Source organism: Balaenoptera ricei, chromosome 15 (genome assembly GCF_028023285.1).
Source record: "Balaenoptera ricei isolate mBalRic1 chromosome 15, mBalRic1.hap2, whole genome shotgun sequence".
Taxonomy (NCBI): Eukaryota; Metazoa; Chordata; class Mammalia; order Artiodactyla; family Balaenopteridae; genus Balaenoptera; species Balaenoptera ricei.
In genome coordinates, this window is record NC_082653.1 from 88,054,934 (window position 1) to 88,079,583 (window position 24,650).

Here is a 24,650-nt window from a genome sequence, read left to right on the forward strand (position 1 = left end):
GTGGCAATCTATTATTTGACTATAGCAATATGTTCATCCAGTCTGTTGTTAATAGACATTTGGGTTATTTCCAGTTTTCAGCTATTTGCATGTGGCTTCTAGGAATGAGCCTTTTTTGGTGGACATATGCTTTTATTTCTCTTGGGTAAATGTCTTGGAGTGGGATTGCCTCAAGGGTTATTCTTTTTCCACTCTTGGTCCACTGTGGACAGCCAGATTCCATGCTGCTTCTAAAGGCTGGTAGGTTATCCCTTCGTTAATCCTGATTTTATCTAGAAAGTTCAGGTCCATTCCCAGCCTTGCTGGGACCTAAGCCTTCCTCTCCTATTGCTTTAACCCAAGTTCCTAAGACCTTTATTATTTCTGAAAGCCCTGTGAGTGGTTTGCTTCAGCTTTTGTTCATCCCTGTAACTTAAAGTTCCCCCTATATCTGGCACCTTTTCTTGCTTTTGACTCCAACTATGTATTAAAAACAGTTTTGGGGGTAAAATGTTACCTAGCATTTCTATATGTTTGGGGAAGAGGGTGAATATACTTCTGCATCAGTTCAGACCATCATAAGAAGTCTCTGATTTAAAACTTTACCTTTGAGGGACAACTTTTTGGAGCAAGTAATATTGATATATCCATTTTACATGTGAGCAAACTGAAGCTGAAGGAAGTTAAGTAGCTTGTGCAAAGTCTAATTCGGACAGCCAACATGTTTGAGATATTTAAAGCTTCCTGGGGCTCATGGAGGATGTGAGCAAATCCCTTTACCGCAGGTAGGAGTTTTAGAATGGATATTTGAGAGGTACTGCCTGAGAAGGTAACTCATAGTGTCACAGGAGGATTTGATTTCATGATCTTCACAGTATTCAATGAGATGATACTGGTTCAGCAATTAGCACACTGCCTGTAACATAGTAAGTGGTAAAAAAATGTTTGGGGGACTTCCCTGGTGGTCCAGTGGTTGGGACTCCGTGCTTCCACTGTGGGGGGCACGGGTTCGATCCCTGGTCAGGGAACTAAGATCCCGCATGCCGTGTGGCGCGACCAAAAACCAAAATAAAGTTTGGGACTATTGATATTATTAATTAACTAATTTATTTATTTATTGGCCATGGCGTGTGGGATCTCAGTTCTCCCACCAGGGATTGAACCCGTGCCCCCAGTAATGGAAGCGTGGAGTCTTAACCACTGGACCACCAGGGAAGTCCCTTGATATTATTAATGAAATTATTATATTTTTTTCCTGCTTTTAGAGTCCTTCCCCTTCCCCACAATATGATTTACAGAGCCATAGGCAGCTTCCCTACCAAGCCTCCTAAAACAAGAGGTTATGGGTGGGGACTTCCCTGGTGGCACAGTGGTTAAGAATCCACCTGCCAATGCAGGGGACACGGGTTCGAGCCCTGGTCCAGGAAAATCCCACATGCCGCGGAGCAACTAAGCCCGTGTGCCACAACTACTGAGCCTGCGCTCTAGAGCCCACGAGCCATAACTACTGAGCCTGCGTGCCACAACTACTGAAGCCCATGCGCCTAGAGACCGTGCTCCACAACGAGAGAAGCCACCGCAATGAGAAGCCCGCGCACCACAACGAAGAGTAGCCCCCGCTCACCGCAACTAGAGAAAGCCCGTGTGCAGCAATGAAGACCCAACGCAGCCATAAGTAAATAAATAAATAAATTAAAAAAGAGGTTATGGGTGGACCAGAATTTCCTGATTAAGAACTTTGAAGATAAGTTGCTAGCTTTATAGCACAGGGGAAATGCCACAGGGGATATGAGGCTGGTCTCTGGTACCAGACAGCATGGATTTGAATCCCAGATCTTCTATCAGCTAGCTCTGGGGTCTTAGTGTGTTGAAGTTTTCTGGCTTAACTGGAGATAATCATACTACTATTTCCTAGATTTATGGTGAGGAGTTGATGAGTTTCTAAATAAAAAGCATGTATAAGAGTGCTCAGTACATAGCAGGCACATTCAGTAAATGTTAGTGTGGTTAGTGTGCTTAGTATTCAGTGCTGTTTATCAGACATTCCTGGCTTTCTGTCTTCCAGGGACATGGTAGTGTCCCGCTTGTGGCTGGGTAGAGCCATGACACAAGTTCTGGCCAATGAATTTTGAGTAGAAGCGTTGTGTGTCACTTCTGGGCCAGAGCAGTTAAATGCTCCAGAGTACCTTCCCTTTGTCAGGAGGGCGGAAATTCCAGATGGTGGCTGCCCCCTTATCCTGGTTTCGGGCTGATGAGGATGAACATAAACCTTCGTTGTTTCAGGCCTCTGAGATTTGAGATTGTTACTGCAGCATGATTGAGCCTATCCTGACTAAAATGTGAACTACTGTTAATATTTCTAGGATATACTCCTCAAAGCATTTAGTAACTCTTTTGAAGGGTCCTTAGGAGGACTTGGAAATGCTTGCATTTTTGTAGGATAACTGATGGTAGCCCCTTTCTGCATGACCCCCTGTGTAGTGCACCCCAACTTCAGTGCTCTGCATTCCGAGTTCTGTCAGTTTGCTTACAGAGTTCTCATTTTCCTGAAAGGAAAGCAATAAAAGTGACTGCAAAAACATTAACAGTCTTAATGTAATTGGATTCTTGCCACTAATCAAAGGGTTTTAAAAATCAGAAATTCCTGGCTTCCCTGGTGGCGCAGTGGTTAAGAATCTGCCTGCCAATGCAGGGGACACGGGTTCCAGCCCTGGTCCAGGAGGATCCCACATGCCACGGAGCAACTAAGCCCACACGCCACGACTACTGAGCCTGCGCTCTAGAGCCCGTGAGCCACAACTACCGAAGCCCACGTGCCTAGAGCCTGTGCTCCGCAACAAGAGAAGCCACCGCAATGAGAAGCCCGCGCACCGCAATGAAGAGTAGCCCCCGCTCACTGCAACTAGAGAAAGCCCACGTGCAGCAACGAAGACCCAACGCAGCCATAAATAAGTAAATGAATAAATAAATTTTTTTTAAAAATCAGAAATTCCGTTTTCTATTTAGCATTTCCTGAATGAAACAGAAATAGTATAAGGATTAGGCTTCTTTGGCGAGATGTAAAGAAGTTACAGGCAGGCATATTTCAGTGCACGCTTCCCAAGCACTCTCTCACAGTTAGAGATATCTGGCAGTGGAGCCCACAGCTCGTAAGGACTGAACTCCCTCTTCTGGAGGCATTCACAACCAGTCACGTCGGAACCAGTGGTTTCCTTCCACGGCACCCACGTTTCCAGCCCCAACACCCACTGCACTGTGTGTGGTGTGAGAATCCTGCTGTGTTCTGCTCCTCCATTCAATTCCAGCAGGAACTTTGGAGGGTGGGGATGTCTCCTGGTTATCCCTGTGTGGCGTCCCTCACTCTACTCTCTCATGCTGTAAAAAATTCCATACCTAGCAAATGCTCAGGAAATGTTTGTGAGAATAAAACAAACTTTCAACTTAGAGCAGTGGTCTCTCACCTGGGCTGCACCTGAGCATCGTCCAGGGAACTTAAAAAAAAAAATCCCGAGTCCGGGCCATACCCGAGACCAATTAAATCAGAACTCCTGGGGGTGGGCTTCAGGCAGAGTATATTTGAATGCTCCCCAGGTGATGAGTGCCGCCAAGATGCAGGACCACTGAACTGGAGGCTGTGTGACCATATATCAGGGGTGTTAAAGTAAAATAATAAATTTCATGTGCTGTTATTCTTGAGTAATATCTGACTTCATACTTGTTTAATGCTTCACAGTTTTCAAGGTGCAGTGAATGTTTAAACATTTAATAAAGATCTTACAGTCTAGCAGGGGACAGAGATATGTATCAAATAATGCCAGGAAGTTAGAGGGAGGCGGGGGGTGGGGGGGGAATGTGTATGCCCCCGTCTTGGGAGGGGAGAAAGTGCCGAGCACAGCATTCGATGCAAAAACAGCCTAAAGGAAGCCCATGGTGGCAGAAGGAAACAGCATCCCCCTGTGGCTTGGGAAAGCTGCTGTATGCCCACCTGTGGCAGAGGTACACCGCTTCCGCAGTTGTGCTGGGGCAGAGCACTGTTGTTGGTGCCAGCCCACAAAGAGGTCCAGTAGCTATAGCAAGGAGAACTAACTACCTGGGGAGGCTGGGGCCCTTCCTAGGACCCTGAAAGGGACCCTGAGCTCTTGATCGCTGTTACCAACTCCCTGGGTGTTTATGGGTGTCCCGTTTTAGGGGGTCCAAGGTCCCTACTTTTGAAACCAGGCCCTGCCTAGTGGAGCCCTGCCAATCGCTCCAGCTTCCTTGTCTGCTCCCACTTTTAGCCTCAGGAGGACCACAGCGTTTGCAGCTGTGTGATGCCTCAGGGCCTGCGTGCCTGCGGGGACCCACTCCCTCCTGCTCCTGCTGAATTCCTCATTCCTCCAGCCGCAGCTCAGGCTCTACTCATCCTGGGATCCCTTCACCCCGGCAGCGCCGGGGGAACCCTCTTGTGCGGCGCTCCCACAGCCTTGTTTTGGAAGTCAGCACACTGGATCCATTCGGGTCGCCCGTCTGTCCTCCAGACGGGGGAAGGTACCAAATGCATCTTTGTATCCTCAGCACCCAGCACAGGGCCCGCCTGGCCTCCAGGCGACAGTCAGGAGACCTGAGTGAGTGAGCCAGTGAGTGAGTGAGTAAGAGGGTGGTAAGTGAACGAACGACTGAATGACAAGGTGGGTAAGTGAGCGAATGAGCTAGTGGGTGAATGAATGAGCGGGTGAACGACTGGGCGGACGAGAGGGTGAGCGTGTGAATAAATGAATGAATGACTGAGTGGGTGCCTGAGTGAGGGCAGGTGGGGGCTGAACGAGTGGGCGAGGGTGCCGGCAGCGAACCGGCGGGCCGGAGCGGCGGACGCAGGAGGGCTGAGCGCGCGCCCGGACCGCGCCACCTGCCCTACCCGGGGCCGCGTGGCCGGGGCGGGACGGGGCGGGGCGAGGCGAGGATGGGAGTAGGCGTGGCGAGGTGGGGCGCGGGCGTGGCAGGCCCGGGTGGGCGGGGATAAGCTGGGAGCGGGCGTGGTAGGCCCGGGTGTGGGCGGGGCGAGGCCAGGCAGAGCCCAGGCGGGCGCGGAGGAAGTCACGTGGCGCGCGCTCACATGACTGGCGGCGCGATGGACCTGCTGTCCGCGGCGCCAGCAGCTGCTGCGGCTGAGACGGAGGCGGACGAGGAGGTGGACCCGCCGGCGGCAGGTATGGCAGGCACCCACCAGGCCCCGCGCTGCTCCGGGCCGCGCCCCCCGAGACCCTGCGGCCTTTGGCACTCTGCCTGTCGGCGGGGCGCCCGCCGGGTCCCCCCTCCCACTCCCGCGTCCACGCCCAGGAGGGCGCGTGGCCGCGCGGCCCAGAACCGGAGCACCTGTCCGGGTTTGCGCCTCGCCGCGCGCTTCTGCTCGCGTCTCCCCGGGACTGTCCGGGTCCCTGGGGGCCGCAGGGCCCGCCCGCCCCGCGCTTCCTGCTTGCCTGCCTGCCCGCCGCGTGGGGCGCAGTCCCTGGACCTGCCGGGCCTTGGCAAGAACTCTGGCCGCTCAGGACTTAAGTGTTCTCGAACGCCAGCCCTTCGTGTTTCTCCCTAAGTGCTTTGCTTAGCGGATGAGCGTGAGGCTTGCGTTTTCTAGGATGTCCCTGTTTAAAATGGTACCCCCTCTAGTCCTCTAACTGGAGGATAGATGAAGGTGGGGGTTGGTGTGAGTTACTGCTGCTTCTTGCGGGGTGGCGGGGGCCCAAGGTTGGAAGCTCCGGCTGGGCCGTCTGGCGAGGTGTCCCTGAGGAGGCCATGCTTAAAGTGAGTTCTGGAGGGCTGCTAGACAGTGGATTCATTAGGGAGAAAAAGAGGCGGGAGTGGCGTGAAGCTGCTGGGCGCAGGGCTGGCGTTGCGCCGGGTTGGCCTCATTGGCGTGAAGTCCCTTGGTGAGTCTGCGTCTAGGCAGCAGTCCCCATCCCGCCACCCCCACTGGTCTTCAGTTACTTTTCCTTTCCATGTAGCCGTGTAAGGAGAAGCATGTGATGGCTCTTGCTCGTGGTTAGAACACTGTGTTCATGAGGTCACACGTTCGAGCCCAGGTGGGCCAGTCGGCCCACCTGTACCAGGGCCGCACGCTGGGCCCCCAGTGTTTGGGTAGGAATGGTTCTTCCCCCGAGGATTGTAAAGCAGCTCAGCGTTCCTGGATGTGATGGTTACTCAGGGGTCTCTTTGCAGGTACAGGGACAGCACCGTTTCCTGCAGGGCTCACCCACTAGCTGCTGTTGTGGTGTCATCTACCACAGTTCTCCGAGACTGGCAGCGGGCCTTCCTTGGGGCCCTGGTGATTTTATTAGCCATCCTGGATGGCAGGTGAAATGGTAGAGGAAAACAAAAACCAAAAAACCCACAACCCAGAGGCAAGTGACTTGTCCACAGTGGGCAATGTTAAGGGGGCATGTCATGGTGTGGATGGTGTTTGGAAGGGCTGGAGTCAGAAAATACAAGTCTTTGAGAATGAATTTTGTCCAGAGATGATATGTGTATCTCTCATGCTTTAGCAAGGGTTTATTTTTGACTGTTGAAGAAGTAGTGGCTTATGGGTATACAGCAAATTTCCTCTTCTCTGGTGTTCTGTCCACACAGCCAGAGCCCACCGTTAGTGTTAATTGTGGGGATCGCGGGGGTCTAGGTCTTTGTAGTAGCTTTGGGATTGTCAGAAAAAATTGTGTTCACTGTGGTTTTCAGCCTTAAGGGTCTTATTATATTTCTAATCCCTGGAAGCTTAAGGTGTAAATGATAACTTCCTCCTGACAAATTTAACTTTCAATTATGCAATACATGGACAAACACACAGAACATTATAGATTAAAGTCTCACCCCATTTGCAATCACCTCCTCTTACCAGTTTGGGACGCATCCTCTTATCTCTATTTTTGTGTCTTATACATACGTGTACTCACACAATGTTCACCTCCTTGTGTGCTTGTGCCCGTGTTTCCCTAGCGCAGTGTATTAGTTTTCTGCTGCTGCTGTAACAAATTACCACAAACATAGTGGCTTAAACAGCAAAAATTTATCGTCTTACAGTTCTGGAGGTCAGTTGCTCCAAACAGGTTTCCCTGGGCTAAAATCCAACTGTGGGCAGGGCTGCGTTCCCTCTGGAGGCCCTCGGGGAGAAGCCATTTCTTGGCCTTTTCCAGCTCCCAGATGCCTTCCGCATTCCTTGCCGGAGGATCCCCTTGCTCCAGCTACCGTGGGCCACACCTTTCTTGTCTTGTCATTCTCTCTGATTCTCTTTCTTTTGTTCACTTCTTCCGCTTTTAAGGACCCCTAGCATTACATTGGGCCCACCTGCTAATCCACATCCTTGCCCTCCTTTCACGGTCAGCTCATTAGCAACCTAAACTTCATCTACACCTTTAATTCCCCTTTACTGTGTAATCTAACAGATTCACAGGTTCCAGGGATTAGGATGAGAGTACCGTTAGGGGCCATTATTCTGCCTTAGATACCCCCAAGGAGTGGAATTGCCGTGTCATAGGGTTGCATATTTTTTGTTTTAACAAATCCTTACAAATTATCCTCTCTGGTGGCTATTACCAATTTATACCTGTAACAGCAGTGCATCTTTTCCCCATAACCTCATCACCATTTCATACCATTTTTTAAAAAACTCCCTTCAGCATTAGAGAAATTAAGAACGTGTTTTATTTTTGTTTTAATTTCTATTTCTTCGATTATCAGTGAGGTTTAGTTTCTTGTAATACTTTGACCTTGTATGGCCTTCTGAACCGATTGTTCTTATTTTTTGCCCATTTTCTTAAGGGATTGTCTTTTTTTCTTTGATTTTTAGCAGTTCTTTTTGTATTTTGGACATAAACCTGTGGTGGGTTTTATATTAAAATCATTAACTATCAAAATATCTGACTGGAACACTCTGTTTTCTGACTATGCAGCATGAGAGTTTATTTCAAGGCTTGTTTAGAGGTTACAAAGCTCAATGATTGTGCCTTAGAGTGACAAAGAATGAGTATGATATGTGCTTGATTGTCTAATCTGATTTTTGCGATTGCATCATACACTGATAAAACAAGTATAGACAGATTACCAGTGTGTATCCCAGCCCTGCTTTCTTACAACCCTGCAGACCTAAACTTGGTTTTTATTTATTGATTTATTTATTTATTGGCCACTCTCTGCGGCTTGGGGGATCTTTGTTCCCTGACCAGGGATTGAACCCGAGCCCTTGGCAGTGAAAGTACCTCGTCCTAACCACTGGACCGCCGGGGAAGTCCCCTAAACTTGGTTTTTAGAACAAGGGAGAATCAGCTTCACTTCCGTTGGAGCGCCTCATTGGACGGTACTCCATACATCCCATTTGGTTAGGAAACTCTGAGCCGTTTGTCTTCCCAAACCTCTGGCTGCCTCCTGGTTGTCTATGGGGTCAGGCCTGACCTCTGCTTATCCTCTGAGCGCCTCCATGACCAGCCGCCGCCCTCTCTGCACGCCTGCGCGGTTTCCACGCCCCCTGTGCTCCCGCCACCACCCTCGCTGCTCCTGCTCTGCCTGTACACATCTGTTATGCAAGTCATGAGCTGTCACTTGAGATGTGTGCATTTGACGGATTAAATTATACCCTAAAGTACCATCTGCATTGGGGCAAAAAACCTTCCTGCCCGTTCCTCTCCCTCCGTTACACACATTTCCGTTGTCAGCTCCTGATCGGCGGAAACCATTATTTTTCTTTACATCCCAGTGTCTAGAATAGTATCTGCTTTTCGGAAAGGGCTCTGATGTTGGAAAAAGTTTTTTTTTTCCCCCCCGTGGCATGCAGGATCTTAGTTCCCCGACCAGGGATTGAACTTGGGCCTCCTGCAGTGGAAGCTCGGAGTCCTAACCACTGGACCACCAGGGAAGTCCATAGAATTACATTTTTATCGTAAGTGTTTTTTAGGATAGTATCACATTTTCATTTGGTAACAATGGTAGCTATGCGGATATTATTTAAATCGGTGTTAATGGTCTTTGAACTCCGTCTGTTTCTCCCTTTCACACACACACACACACACACACACATATACACAATTTGCAAGGTAAAAGGTGTCCATTTGAAGAAAGAGGAACTGAATCACTATTACGTAGAACACATTTTGCCAGAACTTGTGGTTAGCAAGAAAGTGATATGTTCTGGGTTGGGGAATTCTGTTTTGGTTTATTTTTTCCTTCCTAAGAAAAAAGCACCAGAAAAAGAGATGTCTGGCCCGCAGTGTGCTGGGGTGACGGGGAGGGGCTGGAGTGGTGAGATGCTGGAGAGATGTGAGCCGCCTTCTGGGGCCCGCGGTGCGCGTTAAGAGGAGCTCTGCCCTGGTGGTTAGAACCTGGGGCAAGTGAGCAGACAGGCGGCCCGGACCCTCGGGAATTCGAAGAGCTCGACCCTTGACCACGCACGTTACCCTCTGAAGAACTGTAGTGCTTTCATCCTTTGAACGTTTTTGTTGCAGAATCATTAAGAAGTCATAGCCAGACTTGGGGTAGACGTTCTTGGTGAAAGTACCAGTATTAAAACCTCACGTGGGACAGACGGGCGCAGGAGGGCCCCAAACATGATCTGTGAGTTGAGCTCTAGGGGAAGCTGAGGCCCCACTTGGCTCTATTTCCTGCTGGCCAGGTTGTAGGAGGACACACGTGTCCTTGGGGTGTGTGGATAGGCATGCTGGCGGGGGCGGGGGGGTCCTTCAGCGCTCTTACCCAATTTGGAGTATGTGTGCTAAGCAAAAGGAAAGTGAAATTGCTCGATTGATGAATTCCAGGGACGCTTGGTAGGGACTGGAGACATCTCTGAGAAGTACATTTACATGATTTTCCGAGAGTCTTTAACCTGATTTGTGCTAGTGAATTCTCTCCTACAAGTCTTATGAGTGAAGTGCAAGCAGACCAGTAAAGTCTCATGTGGTATGTGGTTCGGCACCGCGAGGGGAATGTTGCTGTACACGTAAGATAAGCGCAAATACAAACGTGTTGTCAAAGGGAGCGCGCCCGTGAGCTCACGGCTGCTGCGTCTTAGCCTGTTTCCTTTTTCCTGTGCATATGCGTGTGACATAGGTAACCTCAGGGTGCATTTACGTTTGGTTTGGTAGTCTGTGCGTTTCACTTAGCGTCATTCTACACTACTAAGAAGTTTTCCTAATTCACTATTTGATGTCTGTGTAATAATGAATCAAGGAATGTACGTTTGTGCCTTTAAAGTGCTAATGTTGTAAAATTTGATCCTTTACGTTGAATCAGTATTAAAAAAATGTCCTGATGCTTGCACTTGGTAAACAAAGTTTCTCTCCTGCTAAACTAGTTCCCCAACCTAGAGGTGACCGCTGCTGTCAGCAGTGCGTGTTGAATCACAGTCTTAGTAAGCTCAGTTGTTAGGCTTTGAGAGCTAGGGGGATGTCCTTAGATGATCTCTGCCATGTCCTGTTTAGTGACCTTTTGCAAATGCAAGTACTGAGTCCCAGCACCCTCCACTGAGGATGCTGAGAGAAGCCAGAGAAAATACAGACCGTAAGACTCCTCTTTATATTAAGTTCAAAGCCATGCAGAATTAGACTCTGCTGTGTGGGTTAGAATTAGACTCTGCTTACGCAGGTGATGAAAGTATAAATGAAGAGCAGGTGAAATGGCGTGAAAATGGGGCTGTGGTCGCCTCTGATAGGAGAAAGGAGGGTCTGCGAGGTACAGGTCATGGGGGCTTCCAAGATCCCAGCCATCTTTTAATTTTTGACCTGGATAGTGGTTCCACATGTGTTTGATACATAGTTTTGTTAAACTGTCCATAGACATTTAATACCCCTGTGTGTGTGTATGTGTGTCTATTTCACAGTAGAAAGTGTTGGGGGAAAACCCAGTGTGTCCCAGATCCTGAGACATTAGGTGGACTTGCTAACAACACAGTTTGACAAGCAAAGGTGGGTGCTGGGGATCTCATTTTAAAACAGTTTTGTGGGAGTTTTGGTCTCCCTTAGTTTTCACTCTCGAGTTAACATCGGAGGTGTATTTATAAAGAAACGCATGTTTTCTTGTATTGACATCCACTCCTCACCTCGCTGTTCATCAGCAGGAGATCCCTGGCTCCGCTGTTTCCGATGTCTGTGTCTGGGTATTATTGGCGCTGGCCCGGCCCGCTGGCGAGTCCAGGTGTTCCAGTGGCCCCTGGGACCAGCAGGAAGGAGGACCGAGACCCCAGGGCCGCTGGCATCTGTGTGGCAGTGGGAGGGATGTCTGGGAAAGTCACCTGCTGTTCAGAGTACGCAACTCTTTGGCAGAGGCCATCTGCTGAGGCAGAGAGTCAGGTGATACTCCTGACTTGGCACAGTTAATTATCTTTAGAAGAGTAATTTCACCTCCCAGCTCCGGAGATGTTCCAGTCCAGACCGGGGGTGGAGGGCTTTTCCAGGAACTGGCCACTCACTGCTGGGGTTTCGCACGAAAGGGAGATTTGAAATTGCGTTGTCAGCTCTTCAGGACCCGAGGACGGTCTGTACGTGTGCGGGCCTTTATCTCGTGATGGCTTCTGCACACTGAGCGTCCTTCTTAGGATGGACGGTGAAGTAGGGAGTCTTGTGGGAGTTTCTGCAAGAGGTTATAGTTTGCCTCTGCCCCGTGGAAGGGGCCTGTTTCCCCTGAGAGGGTCTCTGCTGGGCGTACGGAGTCTCCCATCCTCTACCCCCTTGCTGGGAGGGAGTTGATTCGGGCGTTCTTTGCAGAGCGGTAGTGCTGTGTGGTAGCTGTGATGACTGCGCCTTCAGAGCACGTGCTGTGTGCCAGATGCCCTTCCTCGTGCCTGATGTGTGAAGCAGCTTAATCCTCTCTGATGCTATGAGGCGAGGCGTCTCACCACCCCTGCTTTACAGATGGGGAAACCGAGGCACGCAGAGGCCGTAACTTGCCCGGCACCTACAGCTAGCGGGTGGCGGAGCTGGAGTGCCGTCTGGCGCGCGGCTCCGGCCCCCGGTGGGAGTGTTGCCTTCCCGCTCCAGCGGCCTGGCTCGGCTGCCCCTCGGACCCCTCTCAGGACCCCGTCTGGAGGATTCGCTCCCGACTGCTTTAGCCAGTGCCTCCCGGACGGAGACCCTTCTGTCCTCAGAGGGCTTTTCTGAGCGGGAGAGGTGGCTCCGTGAGCCTGTGCTCGTAAGGAGCGCCCGAGACCCTCGTGAGGTGTCGCGTTCTCTCTGCAGAAAGGAGCGCCAGTGCCGGGCAGCGGTGAGGGTGCGGGCTTGGGCCTCAGCCCTGCACCCCGTCTGCTGAGCGTCCCGAGTTCAATCCGGGGAGCGGGGCGTCGACCGGGGGCTTGTTTCCAGCTGGCTTGGGCGTGAGAGCTCTCAACAGATCACGTCACGTGTGTTGCGGCCCACGGGCCGAGCTCCCCCAGCTGTCTGAGATGCTTAGATCACCCTGGTGCACCGGCTTCGGAGTTCTGCGCAGACAGGCACTGCGTGAGAGCCCCGTCTTCGTGGCCTGGAAAACTGGGTCTCCACCATTTAGTGCAGAGGTTTGATTGGGGCGGGGAAGCTGACTAAATATTTTTCTTTCTGTGACATTTTTCACGGTTCCTAATTTGTTCATGCCAGTTTCCGAGGCGTTCCGTGTTCTGGTTGATTAATTGCATTCCTGGTCGTTTACCCCGCAGGCAGCTGGAAGGCAGGGGCCTTTTTTTAAAAAAAATTTTATTTATTTTTTATACAGCAGGTTCTTATTAGTCATCTATTTTATACCTATTAGTGTATATATGTCAATCTCAATCTCCCAGTTCATCCCACCCCCCGCCCCCTCCCCAGGCAGGGGCCTTGTCTCACTCCTTGTGCCCCCTTCTGTGGATCAGCAAATATCTGTTTAAATGGATTGAATTGTATGTCACTTGGCTTGTGCTGTCGGGTGATCGCTCGGACTTTTATTAAAGGGACTGAATGAGGCTGGGAACACAGGTCCTCCATTTAGCCGCCACTGGGATCGAGACACACCGAGTCTGCCAGATATTTTGGAACATGTTCACTTTGGTGTCCAGAGACCCTAGAAAACCGGAGTCACTTTCAGACGGAACCATCCAGGCCTGGGAGGAGGGTTTAAAAAAAGAGAACAAAACCAAAACCAGATGGAATTTAGTTACACAGAGGTGAGTATTCTTTTTGGAACTTTGAACTTCTACTTTGTGAGTTATTCCAAGATTTCCCGACTTAGCTAAAGTAGTATTCTTTTTAAACTCTGGAAAAAGTCCCTGGGCCTCCGCACGTAAAAACATTCCAGAAATGAGAGACCTAAGAGGCTTCTGGAGGGAGAGACTCAATGAACCCTTTCAGAAGCAGGTTTGGTGAGATTCACGGAGAAGCAGGGGTCCCGTGGCTGCCCTGTGGGTTCCTCTTGCTCCAAGTTGAGTCAGAGGAAGTCGTCTGATAGGTGACTCCTTTCGGGCCTGGACTTCAGTCTTGTGACGTCTTAAGGAAACAAACCAGCGATCTTCCCCTCTCTTTGTGCTTTGGCCCCTCGACTCTCCCTCGGGAAGGAATAGCCACTTTCGGCCGGAGAAGCCCCGTGTGTGCGAACGTGAGTGGTTCCCGTCCCCGGGGCTCCCAGGGGCAGTGGGCGCTCTGGGGATTTGCCAGCAGAATTTAGGGGGTCACGTGTCAGGGGACCCAGTGCTTGAGAGAGCCACGTCCCCTGGCCAGCAGTTCATGCGCTCTGTGGTTTCATCTGGGCGCAGGTCCTGTAAAAACCAGCCGCGTGCTAGTTGCCTTCACATATAAACATATATTTAACATTCTTGTAGCCAGCCAGTAATGTAGATGGTATTGTCCCCATTTTGGAGAGGAGAAAACTGAGTGCAGAGAGGTGAGCGGCTCGTTCACAGCAGGGTTTGCGCTGAGACCCTCTGACCCCTGGCCCAGGCGTGGGGTGTGCCCGCCCCTGCTCCTCTCCACGTTGTGGGCCTCGAGTGAGGCCCTGTGAGTTAAGGAGGCAACAAGGATCTGGTGTCATCGGGTAACCTGGTGCAAGTTCAGGCCCCACGCATCACCTGGCTGACTCTGACCAGGCGGGCCATGCTGCCGGCTGGGCCTCCAGTTTTCACATCTGTGAAATGGGGTCACAGTACCTACTTAGACTGTTTGTAGGATTCAGGAGATGTTATATCAGCATCCAGAAGGTTCAGACACTGGTCGTGGCTCTTGCTCGAGTGGTGGTCGATACCGCATACAGCTATCCAGGTGACCGTCTTCCTCCCTGCCTTTGAATTCATGCGAAGAGGAAGAAGAGGGGAAAAAAGCACTTTATTAAGGGGAACTTGACTGGTTTCTTGGCCCTCAGTGGCTGCTTCCACTTCGACTGACTTGCAGCTTCAGGCCACGTGGACCCCGGGGAGGTCCACAGGGTCCTGAGTGTGGCCACTTGGAGTTTCTGTGGCAACATCACCAGCTCACATTTTCTTACTTGTGCCTGAAATCCAACCAAAGGGTTTCACGGGTAGATGGTATTGTCCCTTCTTAACAGACACCTTCTTTAAGATTGCGAGCTGTGTTCCAGGCACAATGCTGGGGTGGGAGGATACTTAGTTTGTATTCACAAAAACTAGAGAGGAGGGAAGGAATTCATAAAGCATTTTTAAAAGCTTTATTGAGATATAAGTCACATACCACATAATTCACCCATTTCAAGGGTACAGTTCCGTGATTTTTAGCATATTCCGAGAGTTATGCAGCCTTCGCCACAATTGATTTTAGAGCATTCTCATCAGCCCGTACCCGTTAGTAGTCTCTCCCCATGCCCCCAACCCCCTCTTCCCCCAGCCTAGACAACCACTGCTCTTTCTGTCTCTGTAGATTTGCCTGTTCTGGAAGTTTCATATAAATAGAACCATATAATTTGTGGTCCTTTGTGATTGACTGCTTTCACTCAGCACAGTGTTTTCAAGGTTCATCGATGTTGTAGCATGGGTCAGTACTTCATTTCTTTTTATGGCTGAATAATATTTCGTTGTATGGATAATTCACATTTTACTTATCCATTCATCAGTCCACGAACATTTGGGCTGTTTCCATGTTTTGGCTGTTATGACTAATGCTGACGTGAACATTCATATACAAGTCTTTGTGTGGGCATAGGGTTTCATTTCTCATGGGTGTACACCTAGGAATGGAATCATTGGGTCACATGGTAACCCATGTTTAACCTTTTGAGGAACTGCTGGACTGTTTTGCAGCAAACTGTGAGGGTTCCAACTTCTCCACATCCTCACCAACACTTGTTATTGCTTTTTTCATTATATCCATCCCAGTGGGTGGAATCTCATGTGGTTGGTCATCTTTTCATGTGCTTGTTGGCCTTTTGTACATCTCCTTTGGAGAAATGTCTATTCAAATCCTTTGTCCATCTTTAAAATTAGGTAATTTGTCTTTTTAAAAAACTTGAGTTATGAGAATTCTTTATGTATTTTAGACCCAAGACCCTTATCAGATACATGGTTTACAGATGTTTTCTCCATTTCTGTGGGTTGGCTTTTTACTTTCTTCATGGTATCTTTTACAGCACAACAGTGTTTAATTTTGATGAAGTTCAATTCATCTATTTTGTTCTTTAGTTGATGCTTTTGGTGTCATACCTAAGAAGGCTTTGCCTAACCCAAGGTCATAAAGATTTACTCCTGTATTTTCTGCTGAGAGTTTTGTAGTTTTAGCTCTTACATTTAGGGCTGTGATCCATTTGGAATGAGTTGTGTGTGGTGTGAGGAAGGGGTCTGGTGTCATTCTGTGGCATTTGGAAACCCGGTTGTCCATCATAAAGAACTTTTGGGGTGCACGTGCTGTGTGCCACTCCTGTGCTAGGAAGTATTAGGGAATCAAAGCGCCCTGAAGGCGTTTATGTGGTGTGTGGGAGAAACCCGTGAACAAGATGGATTAGGAAAGCTCAGCAAGGACATTCAAGCCAATCACGAGAGTAGGAAGGGTCAGTGATTCCAACTGGGGCTCGGGAAACACTTCACTGGTGAAGGGGTGTCTGAATTGAGCTTTGGAGGCTGGACGGGATTCAATTTGGGAATTCTCAGCTAGTAAGTATCAGAGGGCTTGGAGGGAACTTAAGAGAGAGTTTATATTTTGCTTCAAGGTACAAACACTTAAACCTTCGCAGGAAGGTGAAAAACATTCTTCTCTTGCTGGGTAGGTTGGTTACCCGCAAGGCACGTTACAGCTTTCTGTGATCAGGGGTTTTGCCTTCTGTTCTTTGCGGGGATAAAAGGATTTCACTGCAACTTGGCAGAGAGACCATGGGGGGGCATGGGAGGACACCGCCAGCTTGAGGGTGTCGCTGCTCCGGGGCTCCGCGTGGCCGTGCGTGTTGACAGCCGTCCTGCGTGAGCAGCTCTGTCTTCTCGCGCGGCTCCCCGAGGTGCGGTGCCTGTCGCTGCTGAGGCCTGAGTGCGCCTTGTGCGGGTGGGGAGGGCATGGGGCTGTCGCCTGCCTGGGAGAACACGGTAGGCCTTGAGTTCCCTGCACGGCCTTCTTGCTCCTGCGAATTGGGGTCCTCCTTTCCGTCCACAAATGCTCACCGAGCGCTCACTACGTGCCGGACAGTGTTCTCGATCGCTGGGATTCTAACGGTGAACAAAATACACAGAGAGGCCCGCTCTCGGGGGGGGGGGCCGATGTTCCTGTAGCGGGAGGCGGACGGTACTCGGCAGACGCGGCGAGTCGCTGGCGCACGTGAGAGCCGCGGGGGCAGCCAGGGCGCAGGGCCGTCGTCCCTGAGGGAACGCCACTGAGAGTGAGTTCTGCCCCCGATTGGAAGGAGGTGGCCTGGTGCGTTTCTGGGAGGAGAACGCTGGCGGAAGAGGCGGCAGGTGAAGGCGCCGGGCCGGCAGCGGCGCGCCGCGTTCACAGGGCGGCCGGGCAGCTGGCGTGGCTGGAGAGCGGGGGGCAGGCGGGCGAGGGCTTTGCTGGCCGAGGAAGGTGAAGGGGCGTTTTGGGGGGGCGGTGGTGGAGCTGGGGAAACCCCGCGTTCAGAGCTATTCTCCTTAGCGGTTGCCCTTCTGATCCTCAGTTAGGAAACTTCAGTGTTTTTTTTTTTAAATGCTGCCAGGAAACATGCACAGATCACTCAGGTGACTGCGGTAACTCTCCGAGGGGGGTTTCTGAAGGGAGTGCTGGTGACGTAGTGCGGTCCACGTGGGAAGATAAAAGCCTTTCGGGAAGCGTCTGTGAGCAGGAGAAAAATGTGGAATTCTTTAGGAGTGGATTCTAAGGATAGAATAAAAAATAGGGCAGACTATTTTGTGAACGGTGATATTCTTCATGCTGTCTTTAAGAGTAGAAAGCAGTTAGTAGGAGAACGGCTAAATGATTTTTAGTTCCATATCTAAGTTATTATTCAGTCTTTACAGGTAACAGTCTTAATAACTTCGAAAATATGGAACAGTGTTGTAAAAGGAAAGAAATCAAGGTAAAATGGCAGATGAATTGCGACTGTATTCAAGAGTCAAGGGCCTACCAGAAGGGCGAGGAAAACCGGACGGAAAATAATGAGTGTCGGCCAGCATGGGAGGCAGCTGGAACCCCTGCTGCTGGGAGTGTAAACTGGCTCAGTTACTTGGAAAACTGGAATTATTTACTGAGCTGCACATGCGAAACCCCGGGATCCAGTAATTTCACTCTCAGGAATGTACCGAACAGAAATGCGTACATGCGTCCACCAACGTGCCGGTGCTGGCGTGTTTGTAGCAGCAGCGTGTGAAGCTGCCCAGATGCCGCTTGGCCGCAGAGGGAGTAACAGGCCGCGGCTGATCACACGGCGGGATCCACAGCAAGAAGATGGACCGTCTGTGCCCCATGAGCCGCGCAGAGGGGCTGTACACACCACGCTGAGTGGAAGAAGGCGGAAACAGAGGAACTCAGGATTTGAGTCCATGTGTATGGTATCGACAAAGAATCAGGCAGAGGTAACCTGTGGCTTTAGAAGTCTCTCCCTTGGGGAGAAGGGAGCGTGACGGGTACCTTCCTTTATCCAGGTGCTGTTACCCTGACGTGTAAATTCATTGAGCTGAACGGTTTTGAGATGTTTGCTTCTCTGTTAGCACACTCTGTTTCAATGTAAAAGGGTTTTAAAAGCCAGTGGGAAAAAAAAGGAATTGTATGTTTATTGTATATAATGAAACACAGTGTTTGCCTGGACTTTCTGGACACTTATGTAGAGAAAGTGCACAGACCTGCCTGGAAATCGTACCTATCAACTCTAAGATAATGGTTACTTTGGAATAGGAAAAAGGGGGTGGGGAGAATGGTATGCATCTGTAACATTTTGTTTATTAAAACTTCTCTTCAGCAAAAAATAGGGCACAATGTCCTTTTTAGTGAAATCTTGGTGGATACATGGGTTCTGATATTTCCTGTATTTTCATGTATGTTTGAAGTATTTCACAACAAAAATACATGTATTTAAAAGGATAGGATGGAAGTGAAACAGTGTTCATAGTGATTATCTGAGTGGCTAGGAATTTAGGAGGTTTTTGCTTCTACAGAAAAGCTGAAAGAAACGTGGTCATGGAAGCTTGGAAACATGCTTGGTATTTGAAAATTGTTTGTGTCATATCACAACCCTATACACGAGGATAATGCACACAGTGAACACGGATGTATATGGATTGTTGAGTTGGAGAGATTTTATTTCAAGATTTTTTTTTTAATGGATTTTTTAAAATAAATTTATTTATTTATTTATTTATGGCTGCGTTGGGTCTTCGTTGCTGCACGCAGTCTTCAATAGTTGTGGCTCGTGGGCTCAGTAGTTGTGGCATGTGGGCTCAGTAGTCGTGGCTCACGGGCTCTAGAGCCCAGGCTCAGTAGTTGTGGCGCACGGGCTTATTGGTTGCTCGGCGGCATGTGGGATCTTCCCGGACCAGGGCTCAAACCCGTGTCCCCTGCATTGGCAGGCGGATTCTTAAACACTGCACCACCAGGGAAGTCCCTTTATTTCAAGATATTGTAACGTTACATAAAATAGGTTATTAAAAGAAAAATAAACCTTAAAGCTGATGAAATTGAAGCCATGCACAGTTTGTTCAGTTGAGCTCCTGAGCTAGGGACAATCAAAAGCTGGCTGGTGACAGATCACTTTTTAGGGCGAGCTGACCACAGATGGGGCAGCTCTGTCTCCTGGTGTTTGGGGGGCGTTCCTGTCATTCCCTGGCCATGGAGCTGCTGAATGCTCATTTCTGAGGCCATGGCCATGATAAGGATGAGGAAACTTCTGCTTCCATTTCCTGAGAACAGTTTGTTAACTGCAGAATAACAGTGTAGCCTAGAGAAGTTTTCAGAGGTTGAAACAGTTTCATGAGCCTGAGAAGGAATATTCAGGTTGAAAAGGGTGTCTGCTGACCCCATCTTACGTTATTTCGGTGAAAAGGTTGTCTGTCGTCTGGAACGTCGTTCGTTCCGCATTTGACGACTGCAGAAAGCACGGTGGCAGCATTTGTGCACATCTGCTTTTCGTTAGATGAGGGGCACGGGTCTGGGTGAGGCCCTGAACTCCTTCCCTCCGGTTGCCCTGTGACAGTGGTTCTCACGCTGTGGCCCCCGGATCAACAGCAGCATCTGGGGACTTGTTACAAATTCAGATTCTTAGGCCCCGCCCTAGACTCTGGGACTGGGGCCCAGCAATCTGTGTTTTTTTAAGTGTAAAATATACATAACGTAAAATTCTAACCGTTTTTAGGTGTACAGTTCTGTGGCATTAAGTGCATTCATATTGTGCCTCCATTGATACCATCCATCTCTAGAACGTATTCATCTTGCAAGATGGAAACTCTGCCCCACTGAACACTCCCCCTCCATCCTCCCGGCCCGCAGCCCCTGGTCCCCACCATCTGCTTTCTTTTTCTGTGAATTTGCTCTAGGGACCTCACGTGAGTGGAATCATACATTGTCTTTTTGTGTCTGGCTTATTTCGCTGGACACGATGTCCTCAGGGTTCATCCACGATGTCGCCTGTGTCAGTACTTCCTTCTTTTTTAAGGCCGAATAGTGTTCCGTCGTGTGGATGGACCGCGTTTTGTGGATGCATTCATCTGTCAGTGGACACTTGGGTATTTCCACCTTTTGGCTACTGTGAATAATACTGCATTGAACATGGCTGTGCAAATATGTCTTCTAGTTCCTGCTTTCAGTTCTTTTGGGTACAGACCCAGAAGTGGAATTGCTGGCTCCTATGGGGATTCTATATTTAATTTTTTGAGGAACTGCTGCACTGTTTTCCACAGCGGCTGCACCAACTTTTACGGTCCCAGCAGCCACACGCAAGGATTCCAATCCCTCCACGCCCTTGCCAACACTTCTCTTTTTTTGGTAAGAGCTACCTTAACCACCAGTGGGCGGGCGAGCCCGCAGGTGCTCCTGATGCGTGCTCAGCTTGGAGACCTCAGCCCTGGGACGGTGCTGTGTCTCGCTGGTCCCTGTCCTCCCCACATTTTGGTGAACGAGCAGCTGCGGACGGCAGTGGTGGTGGAACCCTGAGCGTGGAGTCCATCAGAAGGCATGTTCGTACGCACCTGCCACTAAACGAAGAAAATAGGGACCTTCCGCGCTGGCTGCCTTTGGGGGCCACGTGACCTCTCAGGGCTCGAAAGGCACTTCACGCTGAGGGGAGCTCTGCCAGCAGGGAGGAGCCCAGGGCTGCGTGGGCTGAGCGGGGTTAGGAGGCTCTCCTAGGGCTTAGAGCAGCCCCCCCACTGGAGCCGGCGTGGGTCGAGTGGGCAGCCAGGCTGGCCTCGGCCCCCGTGGGTGGCACCCTGTGCTCACTGTAGGGGAGGGGGGGGTCTCCCAGTCTGGACTTCCGTGTTGGTCAGCATTTGCTGAGGTTTGCTTAGATAAAACAAGGGTGTGTGCGAGACAGCGTGGTTTATTCAGCAAGTCCTGTTCGTTTCCCAGAGCTTTGTTTGGGAGTAAGGGCCCCAGATGTTAGCTGCGAACAGAACACGTGGGGTTAGACCTCTTGGGATGCATCCCAGTGGCAGGGTTACTGCCTAAAGGTTCTGATGGGAGTGTGTTGGGAAGGATAGTTGGTCTGTGTGTGTGTTTGAAGTTTCATTGCTTTGATTTGTGGATAACCGACTTGGAGAATCCCAGAATCTCAGAGTTGACGGGGTGTTAGATACTCCTAGCTGGCTGCTTCCCTCTTCATGCTGTGTGACCTTGGGGGCACACAGTGCGCTGGTGGCTGGCCTGGGAGCACTGCAGCCCCTTGTCACTGTCACCCCGGAGCCAGCGGAGCGAGATATCCAGAGAGGGGGGAGTGTGAGGCCCGGCCTCGCTGACCGTGAGGCCCTGATCCGTGGGCCAGCCTGGAGCCAAGGGCCCGACACGTGTTGTCTTGGGGAGCACGTGCTAAGTTTTACTCAGCAGATTTAGAGACTCTCTTGGGATTGGAACAAATGAGATCTGGGCTGGAGGCAAGGGTTCCCGAATGCGTCTGGGAGCTGGTTATCTTAGCTCTGCTGTCTCGTTCTGTTCCCACAAGGGCCATCCGTGTGGGCCGGTGTTAGCCCGATTCTCAGCCTGTGGGTCTGAGAGCTGCTTCCTGGCCCAGTGTCAGGACAGTGGGTGGCTTTTCAAGGCCAGGGCTTCCGGCTCCAGGGGACCCCACGGTAGAGCAGTTTTGTGCTGGAAAGTTTGGAGGGAACACCCTTGGAGAGGCCTGTTGGAAAGCTCAGAGGCCGTCACTCGCCAGCCACACTGCTGGGGACGTTGGAGACTGGATTTCTGCCCATGTCCGTCTAAGGTCAGAGCCAGCCTTTGTCCACCACCGTTCATCAGGGGCCTGGCTGGCCTCTCTTGTCCGAGCTGTTTCATCTCTGAGGGGGCTGGCTTGGTGGACGGTGCCTCTTCCAGGCCCTGGTCTTATGGGGCTGCTAAAACCTGTGTAGGAGGCTCCATTTGATAAGAGTCTTAAAGTCCTGCCGGTGACCTTGACATTGACTCCCTTGGTAAACCAGAATCTCCTCCCTGCGTTTCTGCCCTTTCGTCAGCGTCAGCGTGTGGGCCATCACATGACAGTGCAGCCTGTCTGAAATGGTCTTTTTCCCTTCTTTTTTTGCTCTTCAGTTTTTTTTTTCTTTGAAAATACGGGTGTCTTAGTTTAGTAAATTGATGTTTGGAATGGTGGCTTTCTTGTGATTGAAACTTTTGCAAAGGGCTTGTTCTCAGGGTGGTTGAGAGTAATGTCTTTGGTTTAAAATGTGTCTTTTGAGTTGTCTTTTAAATCCTCCAGCGATCAAAGTTCAGATTTCTCAGCAGCATGTGATCATTTGGTAATCATTATTGAGCTTACATTCTGTCTTGGGACATTATCTTATTTTAATCATCAGGAAAATCATAAAGTTTTCTCTATTGAGTGTGTATTAATTTTTATCTTACATAAAAATTTTAATAGAGACCTCTGGTGCTCTTTCAATGATCTTTCCCCCATTAATTTAATTTTTCCTCTGTTCTTTTGTTACAGCTTTCTTTTACATTAAGTAAGTATTTTCTAGTGTTCCATTTACATTCCCACATAGTTTTGGTTATTATACTTTTTTGGGGTTATTTTCTTGGTGATTGCCGTGGTAGTTACAGCTCCCATATTTTATAACAGTCTAGCTTGGATTAATACTATTTGATTTCAGTAATATATAAACCTTTTGCTTCTGTATAGCTCCATTCCTTCTCCCCTTTCTGTGCTGTCATCATCATACAAATTACAATTCTATAAATCGTTTGCCCATCAAAACAGATTTATAGTTGTTGCTTTATACAGTTGTCTTTGAAATCAGCTAGGAGAAAGAATTACAAATAAAATAAATACACGAGTACTGTCTTTTGTGGTTACTGGTGTGCTTCATTTCTTCATGTGGATTCAGTTCTCTTAGGGAAGGTTTGCTGGTGAGGAATCCTGTCAGTTTTGGGAATCTGGGAATGTTTTAATTTCTCCTTTGTTTTTTGAGGGATAGTTTTGCTGGATGTAGAATTCTTGGCCCTTTGACTACGTCGTCCCATTGCCTTTTGGCCTCCATGGTTTCTGACGAGAAGTCAGCATTAATCTTAAAGGGGCCCTTTGTACTTGGCGAGTCATTTCTCTCCTGGTGCTTTCAGGGTTTTCTCATTGTACAGTTTGAACAGTTTAATTATGATGCGTCTAACTGAGAATCTCTTCAAGTTTATCCTAGTTGGAATCTTTTGAGTTCTTGGATTATTTAAATCAGATTTGGCTATTATTTATTCACGTGTTCTCTCTAACCCTTTCTCCCTTTGGGATTCTTGTTAGGATTCTGTTGGCATGCTTGGCGTGTCCCACGCGTCTCTGAGGAGTTGTTTGTTTCTCTGCACCCTTTTTCCTTTCTGTCCATCAGGCTGGAAAAAACATCTCAACTGACCCAACCTCAGGTCTGCTGGTTCTTCTTTCTGCTCACTCAGATCTGCTGTTGAGACTCCGGTGAATTTTTCAGTTATTGAACTTTTCAGCTCCAGAATTTTTATCTGTTTCTTTTTTATGATTTCTGTCCGTTTAGTGATATTCCCTGTGAGCGAGGTGTTGTTCTCATACTTTCCGTTAGTTTTTTTTTTTTTTTTTTTAAATAACAGATTGTGGCTAAAACAATCATTCTTTAATTTTATTTATTTATTTATTTATTTTTGGCTGTGTTGGGTCTTCGTTTCTGTGCGAGGGCTTTCTCCAGTTGCAGCAAGCGGGGGCCGCTCTTCATCGCGGTGCGCGGGCCTCTCACTGTCGCGGCCTCTCTTGTTGCGGAGCACAGGCTCCAGACGCGCAGGCTCAGTAGTTGTGGCTCACGGGCCCAGTTGCTCCGCGGCATGTGGGATCTTCCCAGACCAGGGCTCGAACCCGTGTCCCCTGCATTGGCAGGCAGATTCTCAACCACTGCGCCACCAGGGAAGCCCCTTTCCCTTAGTTCTTTAGAGATGGTTCCCTTTAGTCCTTTGAACGTATTTCAAATAGCTGATTTAAGGTCTTTAATAGGTTCAGTACCTAGGCTTTTTTAAGGACAGTTTCTGTTGTGTGTGTCCCCCGCCCCCCCCCTTTGGCACTACCTTGTTGTTTCTTTGCATGTCTTAGAGAATTTTGTTGAAGACTGGACAGTTTAAATAACGTAGCTGGGACTTCCCTGGTGGTGCAGTGGTTGAGAACCCACCTGCCAATGCAGGGGACACGGGTTCGAGCCCTGCTCCGGGAAGATTCCACATGCTGCGGAGCAACTAAGCCCGTGCGCCACAGCTACTGAAGCCCACGCGCCTAGAGCCCATGCTCCGTGCAACAAGAGAAGCCACCACAATGAGAAGCCCGCCCACGGCAGCGAAGAGTAGCCTTCGCTTGCTGCAACTAGAGAAGGCCACGTGCAGCAACGAAGACCCAATGCAGCCCCAAAATAAATAAGTTAAAAAAAGAAAATAATGTAGCATCTCTGGAAATCAGTTTTCCCTCCAAGGTGTTGTTGCTCTTTGTTGTAGCTCGTTTATGTAACAACCTTTCTGAACTAATTCTGTAAAGTTTGTAGTGTGAGTTTCCTGGGGCTGCTGTAAGAAAGCGCCACAGACTGGGTGGCTTAAAACAACAGAAATACCTTGTCGCACAGTTGCGGAGGCTGGAAGGTCATGCTCCCTCTGAAGCCTGTCGGGGTGGGTCCTTGCCGCCTCTTGTAG

The 24,650-nt window shown here is 49.5% G+C and overlaps 1 protein-coding gene across 3 annotated transcripts in view; it reads left to right on the plus strand.

The window, feature by feature from the left end:
* The first annotated feature begins 5,071 nt into the window (after positions 1–5,071).
* SNX8 (sorting nexin 8) overlaps positions 5,072–24,650 on the plus strand; it is a 42,202-nt gene continuing 22,623 nt past the window's right edge. For 2 of the 3 annotated variants that reach the window (XM_059897362.1, XM_059897364.1), the window contains exon 1: positions 5,080–5,165. In XM_059897362.1, coding sequence (XP_059753345.1) covers positions 5,087–5,165 — 79 coding nt within the window. In that variant the 5' untranslated portion in view covers positions 5,080–5,086. Of the gene's footprint in view, positions 5,166–24,650 lie in introns of all 3 variants that reach the window. The other variant, XM_059897363.1, reaches the window with a different exon arrangement.